This window comes from Penicillium alfredii, assembly GCF_028826965.1.
Source record: "Penicillium alfredii strain IBT 34128 chromosome Unknown utg000004l_segment0_segment0, whole genome shotgun sequence".
In the NCBI taxonomy this organism is placed as follows: Eukaryota; Fungi; Ascomycota; class Eurotiomycetes; order Eurotiales; family Aspergillaceae; genus Penicillium; species Penicillium alfredii.
Genome location: NW_026622701.1, coordinates 2,556,133 through 2,575,168, shown reverse-complemented (window position 1 = coordinate 2,575,168; position 19,036 = coordinate 2,556,133). Strand labels below are relative to the sequence as shown.

General features: G+C 50.2%; 4 protein-coding genes across 4 annotated transcripts; 3 read left to right on the top strand and 1 right to left on the bottom strand.

The window, feature by feature from the left end:
* Window positions 1–1,404: 1,404 nt before the first annotated feature.
* On the top strand, window positions 1,405–4,527 carry NUU61_002618 (glycoside hydrolase family 31 protein; the record flags this gene model as incomplete). The annotated part of the gene is made up of 5 exons (XM_056653200.1): window positions 1,405–2,102; window positions 2,161–2,568; window positions 2,624–2,794; window positions 2,848–3,292; window positions 3,337–4,527. The coding sequence occupies 5 exons, from the start codon at window positions 1,405–1,407 to the stop codon at window positions 4,525–4,527; spliced, it is 2,913 nt and encodes a 970-aa protein (XP_056514267.1).
* Window positions 4,528–5,779: 1,252 nt separating this feature from the next.
* On the top strand, window positions 5,780–7,836 carry NUU61_002617 (alpha-amylase; the record flags this gene model as incomplete). The annotated part of the gene is made up of 9 exons (XM_056653199.1): window positions 5,780–5,938; window positions 6,015–6,053; window positions 6,108–6,223; window positions 6,289–6,397; window positions 6,474–6,702; window positions 6,782–6,944; window positions 7,007–7,153; window positions 7,239–7,479; window positions 7,555–7,836. 9 exons carry the CDS (start codon window positions 5,780–5,782, stop codon window positions 7,834–7,836), a joined length of 1,485 nt encoding a protein of 494 aa, XP_056514266.1.
* A 741-nt stretch (window positions 7,837–8,577) lies between these two features.
* On the bottom strand, window positions 8,578–10,823 carry NUU61_002616 (uncharacterized protein; the record flags this gene model as incomplete). The annotated part of the gene is made up of 5 exons (XM_056653198.1): window positions 8,578–9,242; window positions 9,308–9,537; window positions 9,587–10,000; window positions 10,068–10,469; window positions 10,603–10,823. The coding sequence occupies 5 exons, from the start codon at window positions 10,821–10,823 to the stop codon at window positions 8,578–8,580; spliced, it is 1,932 nt and encodes a 643-aa protein (XP_056514265.1).
* A 4,987-nt stretch (window positions 10,824–15,810) lies between these two features.
* On the top strand, window positions 15,811–16,734 carry NUU61_002615 (uncharacterized protein; the record flags this gene model as incomplete). The annotated part of the gene is made up of 1 exon (XM_056653197.1): window positions 15,811–16,734. The coding sequence occupies one exon, from the start codon at window positions 15,811–15,813 to the stop codon at window positions 16,732–16,734; it is 924 nt and encodes a 307-aa protein (XP_056514264.1).
* Window positions 16,735–19,036: the final 2,302 nt, after the last annotated feature.

Here is a 19,036-nt window from a genome sequence, read left to right as displayed (position 1 = left end):
ATTAGGAGGCAAGAAACCAGAAGAAACAGAACCTGGGGAAGCGCCGGGTGTAAACCCCGCAAAGACATCGACTTAGGCCATTTCATCTCGTGTCAGCACGACTACTTTGCTTTGCCATTGACATCTACAAGGCCCTAGGCCCTTACATTCTACTTGTTGCAGGCTACCTTGATATCGGTATGATTTCCCCGTCCATGCTCATCTTTAGTCTCCACGCTATGCCAGCCATAACTCTACAATCATTCTGGAAAGAGAATGATCGGGATGATGTCAGTTCACCAGGATCATCCAGAGTTCAGTCGGCACCTAAGCGAGGTCCCGGTGAGTCCCCGTGCAATACACCTGGGCGGATATGGACCGCGCATTTGCCAGCATTGGGCCACAGAGCAATGACGGACTTTCGCCAAGCGCCTGAGCCCCGGTGGACACTCCACTCGAATTGCAGCTGGGGGTCTAGCGGGGATGCGCGATTTTCTCGGATTCATCTCAGCAGTGGACACCCCTGGACTGGCCTTCTCCGCAGTCTTTCAGGACTGTCCATTGTTCAGGGTAGCATCATGGCTGGTCCAATCCAACAACCTTCCATGGCCCTTCTTGCGCCAAAATACTTCCCGGGACATGCATGAGATCCAAAGTGCCTGGCGATCTCGCCCCGTGATTTGTATAGACGCATCCCTTGGCTCGGGAAGCCGAGAGCGTGGAACAAGAAACCCCGCATAACATTCCATCATTGTGCCATCAATGCACATTGTTCGACGCAGAATACTTGTCGGAGGGCACCGCTCCCCAGGATCCAAAAACCCCGAAGTTCTTGCGGCCCGAAGCTGTTTCTCGCGTGTTGAGAGAGAGCACGGTCTTTGCTAGGAAGAATGCAGTCACCGGCCCGGTATATCCCGTACGATACGTCACACCTTTGGCTGTGTCGACCAGGGTGATAGTGTGTATGGTATGGTCATCTCGGCCATTTATCGGACGACAGGCCAATCGCGATGGACCTTTCGTTCTGCATCGATTTGGGTTCTGCAGTGGAGCTGGAGAAAGCAAGAAAGAGAAAGAGACTCTCTCCTCCAGAATGCCCCCGAGACGTAAGGGCCTCCGTCTCCGCAATGCTCCCCCAGTTTTCGCATCCCCAGCCCCGCAAAAACATTCAGTCGGATCTATCCATGGATGTTCCACTTTGCCTGCCCCGGACATTCAACGGAGATTTGGCGCTTTGGATACGCGAATATCTTCAGTCCTGATTTTACGAGGAACCGGTCCTGCCGTACCACCATAGCCAGTGCGTCAACCCCCCGTAGACTATAAAAGCGACCATCGTAGAACTTCCCCCTGGAATGTTTGGTTGATTGGAAGTCTTCAACGCCACACTCGCCCAACAACCTTAGCACGAAGACAGTCGTCATAATGGGCTTCGCCAATCTTCTTGTCGGCGCGTGGCTATTGCCGGCAGTTTACGGAGCGAGTTCAACACCCGCAGCTACCTCCTCGGCCAGTGCAGCACACACCCAGTTCACCATCCCTGCCTCTGCAGACGTCGGTGCCCAGTTGATCGCCAACATCGATGACCACCAAGCTGTGAATGCTCAATCAGTCTGTCCCGGGTACAAGGCGTCCAATGTGAAAAACTCGACTCGCGGGTTCTCGGCCACCCTGAAGCTGGCTGGCAAGCCGTGCAACGCGTACGGAACAGACGTCGACTCGTTGGATCTGGCTGTTGAGCACCTCGCAAAGGACCGACTGAACATCCAAATCACGCCAACCCATGTCGATGCTTCGAACGCGTCGTGGTACCTGCTCCCCGAGGATCGGGTTCCTCGGGCTAAGGCCGACAAGGGCGTGTCGCGTACGCACGGCGATCTCGAGGTCTCGTGGTCCAATGACCCGAGCTTTAGCTTCAAGGTGACCCGCAAGGCTACTGGCGACGTGCTGTTCGATACCACAGGCACTGTGTTGGTGTATGAGAACCAATTTATTGAGTTTGTGACCGCCTTGCCCAAGGACTACAACCTGTACGGGCTTGGGGAGCACTTTCAGCAGCTGCGACTCCTTGATAATCTCACCCTGACCCTCTATGCGGCGGACAGTGGTGATCCAATTGACAGGTGCGTCGCTTTATCATACGTGGCGGTTTTAATACATACTAATAGTCGATGTCTTCAGCAATATCTATGGGTCGCATCCCTTTTATTTGGATACCCGCTACTATGAAGTTGATTCGCACGGGGCTCATACCCTCGTCGCGAGTGACAAGGCGGACCCCTCCAAGGAGTACAAATCTTACTCGCATGGTGTCTTCTTGAGAAATGCCCACGGGCAGGAGGTTATCACAAAGCCTAAAAGCCTGACCTGGCGCACCCTGGGTGGTAGCGTCGACCTTACTTTCTATTCGGGTCCGACTCAGCGCGACGTCTCCAAGAACTACCAAGTCAGCACAATTGGACTGCCAGCGCTGCAGCAGTATTTCACATTCGGCTTCCACCAGTGTCGCTGGGGGTACGAGAACTGGACGGTGCTTGAAGAAGTTGTCGCCAATTTCGATAAATTCCAAATTCCGTTGGAGACTATCTGGTCAGTGAAGTCGTTGACATTTGAGATCCAAGTATCATTTCTAACCCTCTTCTAGGACCGATATTGATTGGATGCATGCCTACCGAGATTTCGAGAATGATCCCGTCAGGTTTGGTTATGACGAGGGTGAGAAATTCCTGGACAAGTTGCATGGGAGTGGCCGCCACTATGTACCCATTGTGGATGCTGCTCTATACATCCCGAACCCGCACAACGCCTCGGATGCGTAAGTCGTCCTTCCATGAATCTTTTACAGGCAGCTTGCTAATACCCATATAGTTATGACACCTACACCCGCGGTGCGAAAGACGATGTTTTCCTGAAGAACCCCGATGGCAGCCTCTACATTGGCGCCGTCTGGCCCGGCTACACCGTGTTCACAGACTGGCTGCACCCCAAGGCAGCTGACTTTTGGTCGAATGAACTTGTGACTTACCGAAAGAAGCTGGCGTACGACGGCATCTGGGTAGATATGAACGAGGTTTCGTCGTTTTGCGTCGGCAGTTGCGGGTCTCACAATCTTTCCATGAATCCGGCCCATCCTCCATTTGCGCTGCCCGGAGAACCCACCAACCTCATCCTCGACTACCCGGAGGGATTCAACATTACCAACAAAACCGAGGCTGCCTCGGCTTCGGCGGCTTCATCTAGCCAAGCGGCGGCCTCCAGCTCCGCAACATCCAGCTCGTCCACATCCTACCTGCGTACGACTCCCACCCCGGGAGTGCGGAACATCAACCACCCCCGTACGTGATCAACAACGTCCAGGAAGGCCATGACCTTGCTATCCACGCCGTATCTCCGAATGCCACCCATGTTGGCAATGTCAAGGAGTATGATGTGCACAATCTCTACGGCCACCAAACGATCAACGCCACCTACAACGGCCTGCTCCAGGCTATTCCCGACAAGCGGCCGTTCATCATTGGGCGCTCAACCTTTGCGGGGTCCGGGAAATGGGCAGGCCACTGGGGCGGCGACAATTATTCCAAGTGGGCGAACATGTACTTCTCGATCTCACAGGCGCTGTCGTTCTCGCTTTACGGGATTCCCATGTTTGGCGTGGACACCTGCGGGTTCAACGGCAACACAGACGAGGAGCTCTGCAACCGCTGGATGCAGCTGTCAGCTTTCTTCCCATTCTACCGCAACCACAACACCCTGTCAGCGCTCTCGCAGGAACCGTATCGCTGGGCGTCGGTTATCGGCGCGTCCAAGGCGGCAATGAAGATCCGGTACGCCATCCTGCCATACATCTACACCCTGTTCCACGAGGCACACACCACCGGATCGACCGTCATGCGCGCTCTAGCCTGGGAGTTCCCGCATGAGCCACTGCTGGCTGGCGTCCACACCCAGTTCCTGTTGGGGCCCTCGATCATGGTGATCCCCGTCCTCGCGCCGCAGGTGGACACCGTGAAGGGTGTCTTCCCGGGCGTCAAGCACGGCGAGGTCTGGTACGACTGGCACACGCAAAAGGCCGTCAACGCGAAACCCGGCATTAACACAACCGTCCCGGCTCCGCTGGGTCACATCCCCGTCTACGTGCGCGGTGGCAGCGTCCTCCCGATGCAGGAGCCTGCCCTGACTACCCAGAAAGCCCGCAAGAGCCCGTGGTCGCTGCTCACTGCGCTCAGCGGCAACGGCACCGCATCTGGGAATCTTTATCTCGACGACGGTGAGAGTGTGTCGCCCACAGACACGCTCAAGGTCGACTTCAAGGCCTCGGACTCCAGTCTTAGTGCCTCGCCTCGCGGCACTTGGAAGGAGAAGAACTCGCTGGCGAATGTCACTGTGTTGGGCGTGGCTAAAAAACCTCTCTCTGTCACTCTGAATGGCAAGAAGGTCCCAGCCTCATCTGTTCAGTACAATGCCACTTCGCGTGTGCTGTCCGTTGGTGGGTTGCAAAACTTGACCAGTGAGGGGGCGTGGAGCAACAAGTGGATTCTGAAGTGGTAGATTCCTAGATTGCTGAGGTAGATTTTCGGGACTTTGGCTTCTGGTGCTTGAGTATGCTTCTGAGCCCAGATTTTATATAGTTGACATTAAAATGGTTGGTCGATCAGACGGATCTATGCTTTTCTTTTCTTATCCCTAGTGACCCAGTAGGTCCCTAGATATATGAAAAACATTCGGACCATGGTTTCGCATATTGTCTCAGACCTGGATTCAACAAGTCCCACATTCTCAGATCTCTCGCCATAACGAACTAGACCTGTTCAAAAAGAGCCCGTCGCAGCATCCACGAATCCCGATCTATTGACGATCAGAGGGGTTCAGGCTCAGGCCGAATCACGACCGAGGCAGGTAACTCGATGTAGATGTGTCTACGATACTCAACATGTATCCCGGGCGTAAAGATAACAAGCATTGGTTGGCTATTCCTCATTGTTCCTCAAATGAATTTCCGAGTTCAGGTAAGGCTATAAATCCTGCCAGGTCCCTCGGTCAGGTCCCGATCGATAGCTTTTTGTTTTTTCGCCCCCGCGATGTCTTGCTGCGACGTCATGCAGCTGGGCCCGTTGGCGTCTGCGAATCTGGGTGCTGATTGCTCAGATCCCAGCGCAGCTGAAAGGGCCCTGCAGACCAGGATATTATTATTTTTTTTTTTCTTATTGTCATGAGTCGTGGCTCTCTTGGCCCCCGCCCCCAGTCAACATGCGTTTAGATACCCTGTTTTGTTTTCTCTTTGGTCCTGCAATATCTTTAAATCTAAACGGCCTGCAGAGTCAAAGCGTGCAGGGATCGGGATCTCACCGAATTAATCCCCCTGAAGCATTCTTATTTAATCAATCTGAGTTCGCGATCTCCGCGCGCCGCTCGCATTAGGGTTTCGAGACATCGCAGTTGCCCAGGTGCGGTTCTATCCGCTCGACTTTTAGTTGGTTTTGATTTTCGCCCCCTTCTTAGCCGGTTCCATTCTTGTCTTGCTTGTATGCCCTGCTCTGTCCGTGACCAGGGACGGAGATTGTCAGGGAAGTGCACGCTGATCGCTCCATCTGATCGTCAGGTCCACGTCCAGCCGTTGGATTTATTGGCTCGTGTCCCTCTGCGAAGCACTGATCACCAGAATTCCAAACAACCGTTGAATTGAACTGTCGAGTTAGATCTCTCTTGGCTGTTATTTATATAAGCCCGGTGTCGGTCGCTTGTGAGACTTGAGTATTTCCTGGACCGAGACTCAAAGGAAAAAGAGAAAAAGACCAACACAATGTTGCTCTCGCGCTTGTCGTGGCTTGCATGTCTGGCTGGCTCGGCGATCGCCACTTCTCCGGAGCAATGGCGCTCGCAGTCGATTTACTTCATGCTCACGGATCGGTTCGCGAGGACGGATGGGTCGACGACCTCTCCTTGCGATACTAGTCAATCGGTGGGCCCGCTCCCGTAGATACTGATCTTGGGAAGAAAAAGTGTATGGCTAATGCTCTGGCTTTTACTTTGGGCAGAAATATTGCGGTGGTACTTGGAGAGGCATTATCAACAAGGTAAAGGCTCTGTCTCATTGCCAGTTTGAGTTGTATTTACTGACACCATGATAGCTCGACTATATCCAGGACATGGGATTCACGGCCATCTGGATCACACCTGTGACCAAGCAAATCTCCAAGACAACCAAATATGGGGATGCGTACCACGGCTACTGGCAGCAGGATATGTAAGTCCAGTAATTCAAGGGGAATGCGTATACCCAAGATCCAGCTGAACTAATCTATTCAACAGCGATTCTCTGAATTCGAACTACGGCACCGAAGATGACCTCAAAGATCTGGCCTCGGCCCTGCACGACCGTGGAATGTATTTGATGGTCGATGTCGTGGCCAACCATATGGTTTGTCATTCCAATGATATATATAGCTCTGTCTATTTCCACATAGCCCGAATCAACTAACGCGTTCTCCAAATAGGGATATGCCGGCTCCGGTGACAATGTCGATTACAGTGTGTTCAAGCCATTCGACTCCCAGAAATATTTCCACCCCTACTGCAAGGTCTCGAACTATGACAACCAAACCGAAGTCCAGGACTGCTGGCTCGGCGACTCGACGGTTGCCCTGGCAGACCTGAACACGGAAAGAGAAGATGTAAAGAAAATGTGGTACGACTGGGTTAAATCTCTTGTTTCCAAATATTCCAGTAAGTGATATCTACCCTGTTATCCAGTGGTTCTTTTCTCATGGGGACGAAAAACTGATTTGTTGATTGTCGCAACTAGTCGATGGTCTACGTATCGACACTGTCAGACACGTCCAAAAGGACTTTTGGCCAGACTTTAACAAGGCTGCCGGGGTCTACTGTGTTGGCGAGGTCTTTGAAGGCGATGCAGACTATACCTGTCCTTACCAAAAGGTTATGGACGGGGTGCTCAACTACCCGATGTGAGATTTCTTTTTCTCTCTGTTGTGACATCCTATAGAACCAAGGCTGACTGCGAGAACAGTTATTTCCCTCTCCTGAAAGCCTTCCAGTCGACGAGTGGCAGTATCAGCGACCTCTACGACATGATCAACACCGTGAAATCGAAGTGCGCTGATTCAACCCTGCTGGGCTCTTTCATTGAGAACCACGACAATCCTCGGTTTGCCTCGTAAGTGTTTCTTTTTACTGCCATCATCCGTGGCATTCCCAGTCCATTCTACTATTCTACAAGCACACCCACTGACTCAGTCTAGATACACCGACGATATCTCCCTCGCCAAAAACGCCGCCGCCTTCACCATCATGGACGACGGAATCCCCATCATCTATGCCGGTCAAGAACAGCACTACAGCGGCAACAGCGACCCAGCCAACCGCGAGGCCGTCTGGCTGTCCGGATACAACAAGGACAGCAAGCTGTACAAGCTGATTGCAGCGACGAACGCGATCCGAAACCATGCCATCAACCACAACGATAAATATTTGGACTACAAGGTATGATTCTGAACTACATATACCCAACCCTATGCTGTTTTTCTTTCTCATCTCATTCTAATAAAATATGCACAGAACTACCCCATCTACCAAGACAAATCCACTCTGGCCATGCGCAAGGGCTACAAGGGCACGCAGACCGTCACCATCCTTTCGAACCTCGGTGTCCAGGGAAACAAATACACGCTTTCTCTCTCCGACACGGGCTTCGATGCTGGCACAAAGTTGACTGAGATCTATACCTGTGCTAGCATTACCGTGGATGAGAGTGGGAAGGTACCTGTTCCAATGGCTGGGGGCGAGCCGCGCATCTTGTATCCGAGTTCTGAGCTGAAGGGCTCCAAGGTTTGCTCGTGATTTCTGTGGGAAATGATGGTTAATGTGTCTATGATTTTGGATGAACGTTCTCACATGGAATTTATCCTTCGATGGTTCTGCTTGGGGTGGATGGCAATAGTAATACGTTACTATGCCCAAGGGTTTTCCTCACCATGCGCGACGGCTTTAAAGCAATATAAGCGAGGATAAATAGCCCAGTTAGGCTTATACTACTGATTTCTTGTCGAGATAGTAGGTCTTCTGACTGCAGCTGGCTATTTCCGGCTATTATGATAAGTGTTACCAATTCATCCGAGTCTGGCCGAATGAAAGCGACTTTGATGACAAGCGCCTGCAGCTCAAGTCAGCAGCAATATGCTCAGGTTGGTTGGTTGGGGGTTTGGATGGGCAGAAAACGGCAAAATTCGCGAGACGACCACAGTCTATTGAATCAATTCATCTTCCGCCGGGAAATTTTCAATGAGAGATTCAACAAAATCCATATGTATCACGATTTTGTGGTGAAACTGAGATTCTCGATGGGACTTCATAAAATCCAATCACAGCTGCTCAATCCACAATATCTGTCATTGCTTTCGACCATCCCCGAATCTTTATATAACCCGCAGTAATGAATAAACTACGTATCCCGGCTTTTCTGAGCTGCACCGAACTTGCCTCGGTCCCACCAACCCAACCCAGACCAACACCCCATGAGAAACCCATACACAGAATCGTTATCATCGTCACCATCAACGTAAACCCCAGGTATGCACCACATTACCAATCATGTAGAGCACGCGGTACCAGGCCGATAGGCATTGCGCCGCCTGTGACCGGCACAGGGTGCTGCTGAAACAAAGAAGGCGCCTCGAAAGCAGGCTGGGGAGATACATAGCCCGGCAGAAGCTGATCGAGACATCCGTACCCATCGATGAGGGTATCCATAACCCCCGCAGTGGGCATAAGCTGGGCCATATCGAGACTGGTTGCCCGAGGATTATGGTGCTGGTGCTGGTTCTGGTGCGATGTTGCAAAGAGACTGTTCTTTGGCACTTCCGTGGTTGGCGATGAGGCATGCACGGCTGTCGCCTCGGAGTACCGGCGCTGGACCTCGGTGACAATGCACGCAATCCGGTAAGCAAGATGGTCGCCGCCTGGGGCGAGTTGGAGCAGGAAGGCGCGCACTTGGTCGATGAGGGGGTCGGAGAGGTTGTAGTCGCAGAGCGTGAGGGCAGCGTAGCAAACCATAAAATAGACATGATCGATCAGCCCCGGTGCAGCTGAGAACCTCGTCTGCAGGAACTTGGTGATGATCAGGCGTGCGTTGCTGCAGATCTCTGGTTCCAGTCGGTCTGAGTCTGGTTGGAGACGCGTGGCTGTGCGCTGCAGGAGGAGCTGGCAGAACCAGAGGCTGAGCTCTAATGTGGGTTGCTCGTCGTTGGCTGTGATAAATGTTGTTAGAGAGGTAACTTCCAAGGGTGTGCGCTAGGGAATCAAGGTGTTGTACTAAGAAGATGGGCCCATTCCATTTTCCATCGCTCGATCTCTTCGTACTCGGCTTCGCCGAATTGTAGTCGCTGTTGACTGTTCTGGAGTTTTGACATAATCCGGTGCAGTTGGATCTCTGCGACTATTTTCCCGTCTTCTTGTGTGGCGCCCGCATGGTCCAAGATGCGAGGGCAGTGGTCAAGGTATTGCGGTTGGATATTGATGGCGCGGCCATTCCCAAGCGCGGAACTATTCGTCGTTATTAAGACTGAGCCAAAAACAGAATGTCAAGACTTACTGCAAATGAGTCAAGCATAGAGTATTCCACAATCGTAGCTGGGCAACCACCTTCTCGGTCATGACAAGCTCAGTGGGTGCGATGTTTAGAAACCCAAAAGAGAGGAGAGCATGGTTGACTGAGATCCCGCTCAGTAACCAGCCATCCATGGGCCCTTCTTTGTGGACTGAGGTAGAATAGAGACATAAAAGTGTCAGTGCCTGAAGCATATCGGTTGTTAAAGGCGGCGGCTTCCACAACGTCTTGGCGACGGCGTGCTGGACCCGGAGAGATATATCACGGACTGTCTGCGGAGGTATGCCGGGCAGATATCGAGATGCCAAGAGGCACGCGGTATTGAATAGAAGAGTGTTGGTCGGCTGAAGACTAGACGCATGGTTTATTGAGACCCAGGGACCAAAATATTCCTCAAAGCTTTCGCGTACTGTTAGCAAGGGCAATAGATAAAGAGAGCACAGAACTACTCGGGTGCAGAACCCACAGTTCAATCAATTTCAAAGAGAATTTATAGTCTACGACACCTTGAGTCACTAGGTCACCCAGGAGATCGGCATCGGTGGAGAAATGATTTCTCTCCCCGAAGCATTCGGCCTGCAGATCTTGGATCAACTGTGCGGGTTTCAGTGTGAATAGCGAAGTGAGCCCGCTATCGCACGACGATGTATCGTCTATACTGTTGTTGCGTAGGAGTTGCGAGGTCGGGCTGCTGGACAAATTGGGAGATTGGTTCACTATCTGTCGCATGAGGTTGATCATTTCCCCCATGCCCCGTTCGAGGGAGACAAGCCGCTCTTCGATGGAGGGAATGGCTGCGTTTGCGTCAGACCATATGGACGCGCTATCCTGGAACCGCTCCGGAGTCTCTGGCAGCTCGCAATCAAGCCTGTGAAAGAACTGATTGTCAGCGCATAGTTCAGGACCAGAGAAAATGCGGACGATCAAAGATAGGGCTGGCTCAAGTAATCAAGAAGTGACAGCCTCAACCACAGGAAATTCATAAAAGCTGAGAGACGAACCTGAGCGACAAACAGCGGCGACAGGCATGGCCACGAGGATCCAGATCGCACCGAGTCTTGAGCTTGCGGCAGGTATTGCACGCAGTCATTGACCGACGAATACGACCTCGAGGCCGAGCAGCGTCGTGGCTGACGACCGAGTCAATTCGACTGCCATCATCGGGAGCGACACTGGCAGTCTCCCACGAGGATGTACCATTGGCAGGGCCGGTTCTCGTCATGGCATTGGTAGGGGTTGAGCACTGGGCATAACAATCATTTACAAGTAGACAAGTAGACAGGAAGATCGACAGGGAAAGATGGGCAGAGTCGAAGCTGATCACTGATCAACACCTGGACCCTGAACAAGCCAAGGAGATTTTAACGCATGGAGATCATTCGAGAGGAGATCCAGCCTTATAGTAGCGGATCTCGGGCAATTGCGACAGGCCGCGGATGACTGACGATATCAACCCATGCCAGCTGCGCAGGTACGTGATTGCGGTCACCCGTGGACCTGGGGTAATTGTAGAGGAGTCCACCAATCTGAAGTCTTCCCGAGGGTCTCTCTTCTAGAAAGCTAACCGGGTCTGCAGATTTCAGCAAAAGAGAGGAAAGAGGGAGAAGGAGGGGTTGATAGTGTCGCGCATTGGCTTCCCCCTGGTCCCTGCACGGTATTCCCCCCGGCGTAAGCCGACTGAAAGAAGAGGGGATTTTCGAAACCTGGACTCTTTAGGTGAATGCACTGACACTAGCTCTTTCGTTATCGTGAGAATTAGAAAACCCCTAGGAGATCCCCTATCTCGTCCATCACGGATAGGTTCCTACGCCCAGGGTCTCTATGCTTCGGAGATATCCGTTGCCTCTCCCCCTCTGTATAAAAGGGGGTTGTATGCAGGTCAGATTTTCAAGCCATTGGTTTTACCACTGTCGGAGCAGATTCACCAGAGTCAAGTGGGGGAGACAAAATCATATCATGCATCAAGTGGGCCCCCTGGATAGAGGGATTCGGGCAGAAGGGGGAGAGCAAGTTGGCATGTGCAAGAATCGGCCATTTTCCCAGACGAACAATCGCCTATTGGACCTGAGGATGCAAAACAATGTGACATTGAAACTTTTCTAGACCCGGTTAACAACGGATATGTTGCCGCTTAATGCATAGCGTCCCCCTAGTCTTGTCCTGCTTGATATCGAGCTTGAAAATACCCAGGCTCTCCCCCGCTTCGTAGAAGTGTTCCGCTCTATGCGATGTTTTTCTTTTCCCTCGCATTATCGGGGTTATCGTATGACAAGTGCCGATCGCTCGAATCACTTGCATTTATTCTGGTCGGGTTGATTCCGCCATGCATAGCCAATATCAATAAAACGCCCGACTCGCACGCTGACTGGCCCACAGAGGAAATTATAACGGCCTCCCCGAGGCTGATGGGCCCATCTCCACTCTGTTCCCTGGTCTCCACTTGGGCCTCAAGCCAACATATAGTATCATCACCTTCCAATTTCGGACCCAACCGCGGCGTGTTATTATTTCTTCATTTATTTGTCTTCCTCTGAAGATTAAAACAGCGGTCAGGGCCCATCTCGGTGGCTTATCGTAGTGCCTTGGCTTTCTCGCTGAATTCTGGGGTAGTCAAGCCATGGGCACACCCATTATCCAGGTCGAAGGATCTAGTGTGCATCCACCACTCAAAAATGAGTTCGCTGTCCCCTCTGTGTTTGCAATACAGGATATCACCTGCTTAAATGTATCACGGTCAACATCGGATATGCCTAGCCGTGTGGCAGTCAGTGAATCTAGATAAGTGATCTTGATCACGCGTTGTACGTTTAGGCGGATAGCATTTGCGATGACACAAAAGAGAAGATTTCGTAGCGTGTGAATGTGTCCTCGCCATTGATTAGCTCCGCGACAAGACCAAACAAACACATCGGGATAAGCAGAAGTCCCTGGAGATCATGACACTCTGGATTTAGTCAACATCTTTGTTCAGTAGTTGCCGTCCCCAATCAATGAGAATTATCTCTAGGGTTAAAAGGGGCTCTGGATCCAGCAAATATTCCATAGACTGGGTCTTTGTGTTGGCAAGAATGTTTTGGTCATCGAGTCTTCCAATGACCGAAGGCCCTTTGTCTGCCGTTTTGATTCAGTTCCCGGCACCCCAGGACGTTCAATTTAGCCTTGGGTGGATACGGCAATCCCACTGGCGGACCAAGCCCTGTATGTCTCAGAGATAAGACCGGGTGTGAAATTGGCACTTTCAATCACCCGAAGTCGCTCTTGGTATTTGGGAACTGACTCGCGCAGGCTTGGGCATAGACTGTTATGCTTAGAGCGGAGCGTATATAGATTCTTGGCATGTAGAGAGTTGTCACTTGGTTAGGCCAACACTGTCGTTCTTGGTGCCAACGCATTTGGGTATTACGTTTCTTTCATTTACAGAATCCTTGCTCTGATAAGAATAAAAGAAAGAGAGACCTATCTAGCGGATAAAGAATCAAGTAAAATAAAACCGATCTTCCATAGTGACCCATGAGACTTTAGCGACAAAGTGTGGATAAAGAGGTGAACAGAGTAAGCTTTGAGATTTTACTTTTCTATACTTTTCGTAGTTGATCTTCTTCTTTTTCTTCTTCTTCTTTTTCTTCTTCTTCTTTTTCTTCTTCTTCTTTTCTTTTCAGTCAAGTCTATTGTAACACCTTATAATAAACCAACCGAAACTACCAATTTGGACTCCAAGAGCTTAATCAAAGCTCATTTATCATCAATAATCTTTTCCTCGTGCTTGAATATTTGTAATATATGCGTTTTTCCTTTTCTCCTTGGTCTTTTGCCTGATGTTATGCATTCCAGTATCTTAGGGGTTAAAGTTCCTCGCTATAGATTTGCTGAAGTAGGATTAAGGACTGAATTTTATGTCAAGGGCTTTGATATAAGCAACCCGAGAAAAATCAATAGGCATCAAACAGTATGCCCTGTTAATGATTGGTATTAGACAACACTTAGACCTAATAAAGCCCAACTATTCCTTGAGATTTCCATAGCAAGTTGGTCAATAGCAAGTATATGTATAATGTAATATTGGGACCTGTGATTTACTACATCCGGTTAGTTTTGCCGTTCCTGGCCTAGCGCCCCAATACATCGTCTTGTCACCTCTCCCTCCGTCGCCTCGACATAAAAGACCCGACCTGCCCTCTCGTCCCCTTCTCCCCTTCTTTTCCCTCCCTTCAACTCCTCTATCTTGCACTCATCGCCGGCGCCTTTCTTTCACTCTGGCCCCCACCGACCGCTGCCCCTTGGCTTTCAGCCCGACGCACTGCCCCTTTCATTTTACCGGAGATGCCGCTCGATCCGACGCCTAGCTCGTTCTCGCCCCTGGAATGGAGCAGTCGCCCAGGAGCAGAATCGCTGGGATGATCTAGCTCGCAGCCGCATTGGTGTGATTTCGTGTCGATACTCCTAGTTCTTCCCAAACCATCATGCTACGAAGCTATCTAAGTCTCCCCCCGATAGTACGCCTTGCTCGTCTCTGAGCCCGCCGCCCTCCTTCGCATCTGCAATGTGCCAATATGCATTCGATGCCGCATGCCCCGCTCATCTGAGGTTACATTGCACAGCCCCGGCGTCGCAGAATGGCTCGCGGTTGCATGGTCGCAAATACCGTGGTGCGCAGTTGTCGTCATCGTCGGTTTCTCTGGTTCCTCTACACCCAGTCGATGAATCTTCGAAATCCAAGCCCAGTGATGTGGGCCAATAGCGAAATACCGCACACGCCCCTGACCTCGGCCGATGCTGCACCTTCTGGTCCGTGTCGGGACTGCGACTGCGAAAACCATGCCATAATCCCACCGCCACCTATCGATTGACGAACGGGCTGATAACGGCCTGATGACAGGTGTGGGTATGCATCGCAAGGTTTTTAGGAAATTTGGGAGGAAAGTGACATAGAAGCGGACCCTGCTGATAATAACGAGACTTAAAAACTTGGCGGACAAAATAAAGCTTAAATTAAATCTTGGCTCAATAAAATTGGGTAACAAGATACCTAACTGGCTAAGCATAAGTTCTTATATATACCTATCTATCTTTTTGGCGCGCTATGGAGTTCTGATCGACCCCTTTCCTGCCACACAGTCTTACGAAGTTTCACCACGTGGAATATCGCTTGTTGACATCCAATCCTCCGGGATACCTCCAGGGTGAGCAGAACAACGCTTGCAGATCCTATAATACAATCCGTTGCAGTCGCTAGGAGCTGTGCACCTCTTCCACTGAACCCTACAGTCCGGTGAGCGGCATGTTTCGTAACGATGGAGCCCGGTCCATATAGGTCATCGTCGGGTTGACCGTGCTCGTCAGCGTGGAGGGATGGTCCTCGCCGAGTTCGGTCTTGTGTCTCTCCATCAACTGCACAAGGAGCTTCTCGGCCTCATCCCATCGGCCTTGAAGCCAGTACGCTATTGCCAGTACCACTCTCTGTGTCGTTGACTTTGATCCCACTTCCCTAGCGCCCGAGGAATTTCTCAGAGTTCAGAACATAGCACGATTCAACGGTTATGATGAGTTTGGCCAGGTCGACTGGGCCGTTCGGTCTAGGGATTCCGGAGGAGCCGTGGAGCGAACACCTTGAATATCAACGGCATGGATTCAACGTGTAGTTCCCCAAAAGCGGCGCCAATCTCAGAAGAACGTCCAATTGCAGCTTCATCTCCCGGTAGAACCAAGTGATTGACGAGACACAGCCAACCTGGGTGGGGGTTTGGGTGGTGAAAGCAGAGGGTGGAACAGCAGAAAAAGAGGGGAGGGGGCGACGGGGCCTTTCCGACCACACCTTATCGGCTCCCAATCCCCTCCTGCGAAAACTGGCGGAACTTCTGGTGGACCTTATACATATCTAGCTCGTTAGGCCAAAGGACTGATGACAGAGCTGAAGATGGGTCTCGACCAATCAATGTCCCGATGGTTACTGTACATTCTGTATTACTAATAAATGCGGAGCGGAAGTTCATATTTCATTACGATACTCAGGCTGTTTTGCTGTTGTCCCTGCACGTCGTCCGCCATCGTGGTACCACAGAATGCCCGCTCCTTATCGCAAAGCCTGCTCCAACTGTGTCAGGTCAAAACGAAGATGCGACCTGTCCTTGCCCAGTTGTTACCGCTGCCGGGTCCGATCCTTACAATGTCAATACCACCAGCCCCAGTCAGCCGGTGCTCCATTGCAAGCTATGACGCCGCCTCTCTCCATGACCGCCCAGGATGCGATGCCAGGAGGAGCCATCAGTACTACCCCTCCGGGACTGGCCTCAGGGCATAACCTCGGAAGACCCGGTCAGATGGCGGAGGGGGATATCGACGTCAGCATTAATGATTACCTGATAGACGAGGCGTCCTGTCTCCCGCCATTCCCAGATTACAACCTCGACTGGGCGGATATCATGAGAGATATCGATGTCTTCCGCGTTCCCGATCGGATCGATCTGGGTAATTCCCCGGACAATACCGTGCTGGCAGGCGAGATATTTCAAGAACGGATCGTGAATGCAGTCAAGCGTTTAAAGGCATACCCTGACCTGTTTGTACGGGAAGGCAAAACACCCTTTATCCATCCAGATCTATACCACGACTCTCTTCCTGAGTCCATTCAAGACGCTATGATGCTTTGCGCTCTCTACAAGGAAAAGAATGAGGCCAACGAGGCGTGGGTTTTCCGCTGTATCAATTCAAAGACGGCCAGTCTACTGGACAGATTAGCGCAAAGTCCACAGCTGGTACTTGAGCAGCTGGCCGCCGTACAAGCGTTGATATTGTATCAGATCATCAGGTTGTTTGATGGTGATATTCGTCAGAGGGCAGAAGCTGAAAGAGCAGACCGAACCATGAGTAGCTGGATCAAGCAGCTCCAGCTCTATATGAACCCTGCTGATAGTGATCTGCAAGCAGAGGATTGTCCAGCTGTGGAGAAAAACAACGACCGTTGGCAGAACTGGCTACTGGATGAAAGTGTGCGACGCACAGTTATTACCTGTTATACACTACAAGGGATGTACAGCTATCTCAAAAATGGGTGGGATAACTCGCACAATGAGTTCAAATGTCTATCTTTCTACACTCAAAAAGCTCTGTGGGATGCCTCTTCAGATTATCAATAGCAGACCGCCCTGCAAAGCTGTCCCTCATTTCCTGTTAGGTTTCTGAGCTGGGATACCGATTTCAGAGATGTGAGACCAACTGATGTGGACGACCTAGGCATGATGATGATGGTGTTGATGAAAGGGGTTGATTTCTGCTTGCGCTGGGCAGGTCACCAATATAGTCGGCGTCTCGGCCTTGACTTGTGATTCTTGATTTATTTTCTCATTGTCGGGACGTCGACCGAATATCCCCCCCAGCTGATAGGACAATTTCATCATTATCGAGCGGTTTTTATGATTTTGTCTCTACTTTGCGATACCAGATTCTTCCATGCCTCTGTGTTTTACCTATATCTATTTTTTTTTTTCAGTCTATCTGTGCTTTGTTATTTGTAATGTCAAGATTCAAAGTTCATTCAAGCTCTGTGTCTTTTTTTTTTTTGCAGAGTTCACCACCCCCTCTGTAGCCACGCAACGTTCCGGGTGTACATCACAAGAGGCGCCTTCCACCTTTCCCACCGAATTCCCTGCTACGGCCATCGTCTTGAATACTACAAAACAAGGCTCCACACTTCAAATGATGCTGAAGCAAGTGATACTGTCGTTATTCAGCTGCATTGCAGCTCTGGTCACGTATTGATCAACTCTAGGAGGCTTTCTTCCACCTTCTAGCGAAGTTCCTATATAGGGTAGCCGTCCCCTCGAGTCGGACCCACAGCATTTTCAGCTGTTGGTCCTCCCCACCGATACGTAAATTCCCACCGATACGTAAATTTTTCTTTTTATTCATCTTCTTCATTATATACTCAGTATGCCAAAATTCGACAAAAATACCGAAAATCGCCTTAATCAGGCCTACGAAGTAGCAAAACGCGATAAAAAACCAAAAATCGCGTCGCTGGCGCGCGAATTCGACGTTCCCTATCATCGACTTCGCGTTAGAATTCATGGTCGTCCACTAAGAACAGCCACTACTCCTACTAATAAAACACTTGACGATTCGTAAGAAAAGGCAATTATTCGCTGGATTCGACATCTTGACTCTCTACAAGTTTCGCCTACAATTAGTATGATTGAGGATTGTGCGAATCAAATTTTGAAACGGAATTCTACGAACGACGCGTTCCCTATACCACGCGTTTCGAAGAACTGGATATATCGCTTTATCGAACGTCTCCCACCAGACCTACAGCTAATAAAACAAAAACCAATCGAGAGAAGCCGTCTATAAGTAGAGGATATTAGGTATTTAGTAGCTTGGTTCGATCGTCTAGAGCTGTATATAGCTGAAACTGGGGCAAAAAACATCTATAACTTCGATGAAACTAGTTTCTAACTTGGTCAAGGTAAAACGCAAAAGGTCGTTACAGCCAACCCACAGCGAGCACAACGAGGTAATCCTTCGATAGAGAAAGGCGAATCTCTTATATCTATCGAATGTATCGCTGCTGACGGCTTCGTTCTCCCTCCTTATCTCGTTTTTCGCGGCGAATATTATCTTGAACGATGGTATATAACGACTTCGCTCCTAGACGATTATCGCATCGCTACAAGCCTAAAAAGATATATAAATAACAAAATCGTATACGACTGGCTTCAATAGTTTCAAATTCATACTGCTTCTCGCGCGAAGGGTCAAAAACGGCTACTTTTGATGGATAATTACAGATCGCATTTAACGTACGAATTTATCGATTTTTGTCAACAATTCGATATTATTCCGATCTGTTTTATCTCTTATACTACTCATTTTGCTCAGCCGCTCGATAGAACACCCTTTTAAGCATTAAAACACTATTTTCGAAGTCGAAATAGTGATCTTTCGAGATAGGGTAGCAGCGTGGATAATAAAGCAGATTTTCTTCGAGAACTGCCCCGAATTCGACAGCAAGCCTTTACCCCTCGGACGATTCGAGATGCTTTTAAGGATCGAGGTATTTACCCTTTCAATCCTCAGAAAGTCTTCGATAGACTCCTAAAATTAGACTCGCCAATCATCGAAGGTCTAGAGCCTTTCGATAATAAGAATATAACTCCCCCACCTCCCTCTAGTTTAACAAACTCGCCTCCTTTATCAATTCGTCGTATACGGCGAAATATTAATAAAGCGAAGGGTCAAATCGATGAGAGTCCGCAGCTAAATAATAGCTATCGACGTCGCCTTGATTGTCTATTCAAAACCTCTATCGAAGCTACTGAACTCGCCTCGCATTCGCAGTCGGTTCTCGCCTAATATCTTCGTCAAATTTAACCCAAAAAGACACCTAAAAGTTGTAGACGAATCCCTACATTAGGACCTCTCTTAGTAAAAGATACAAAT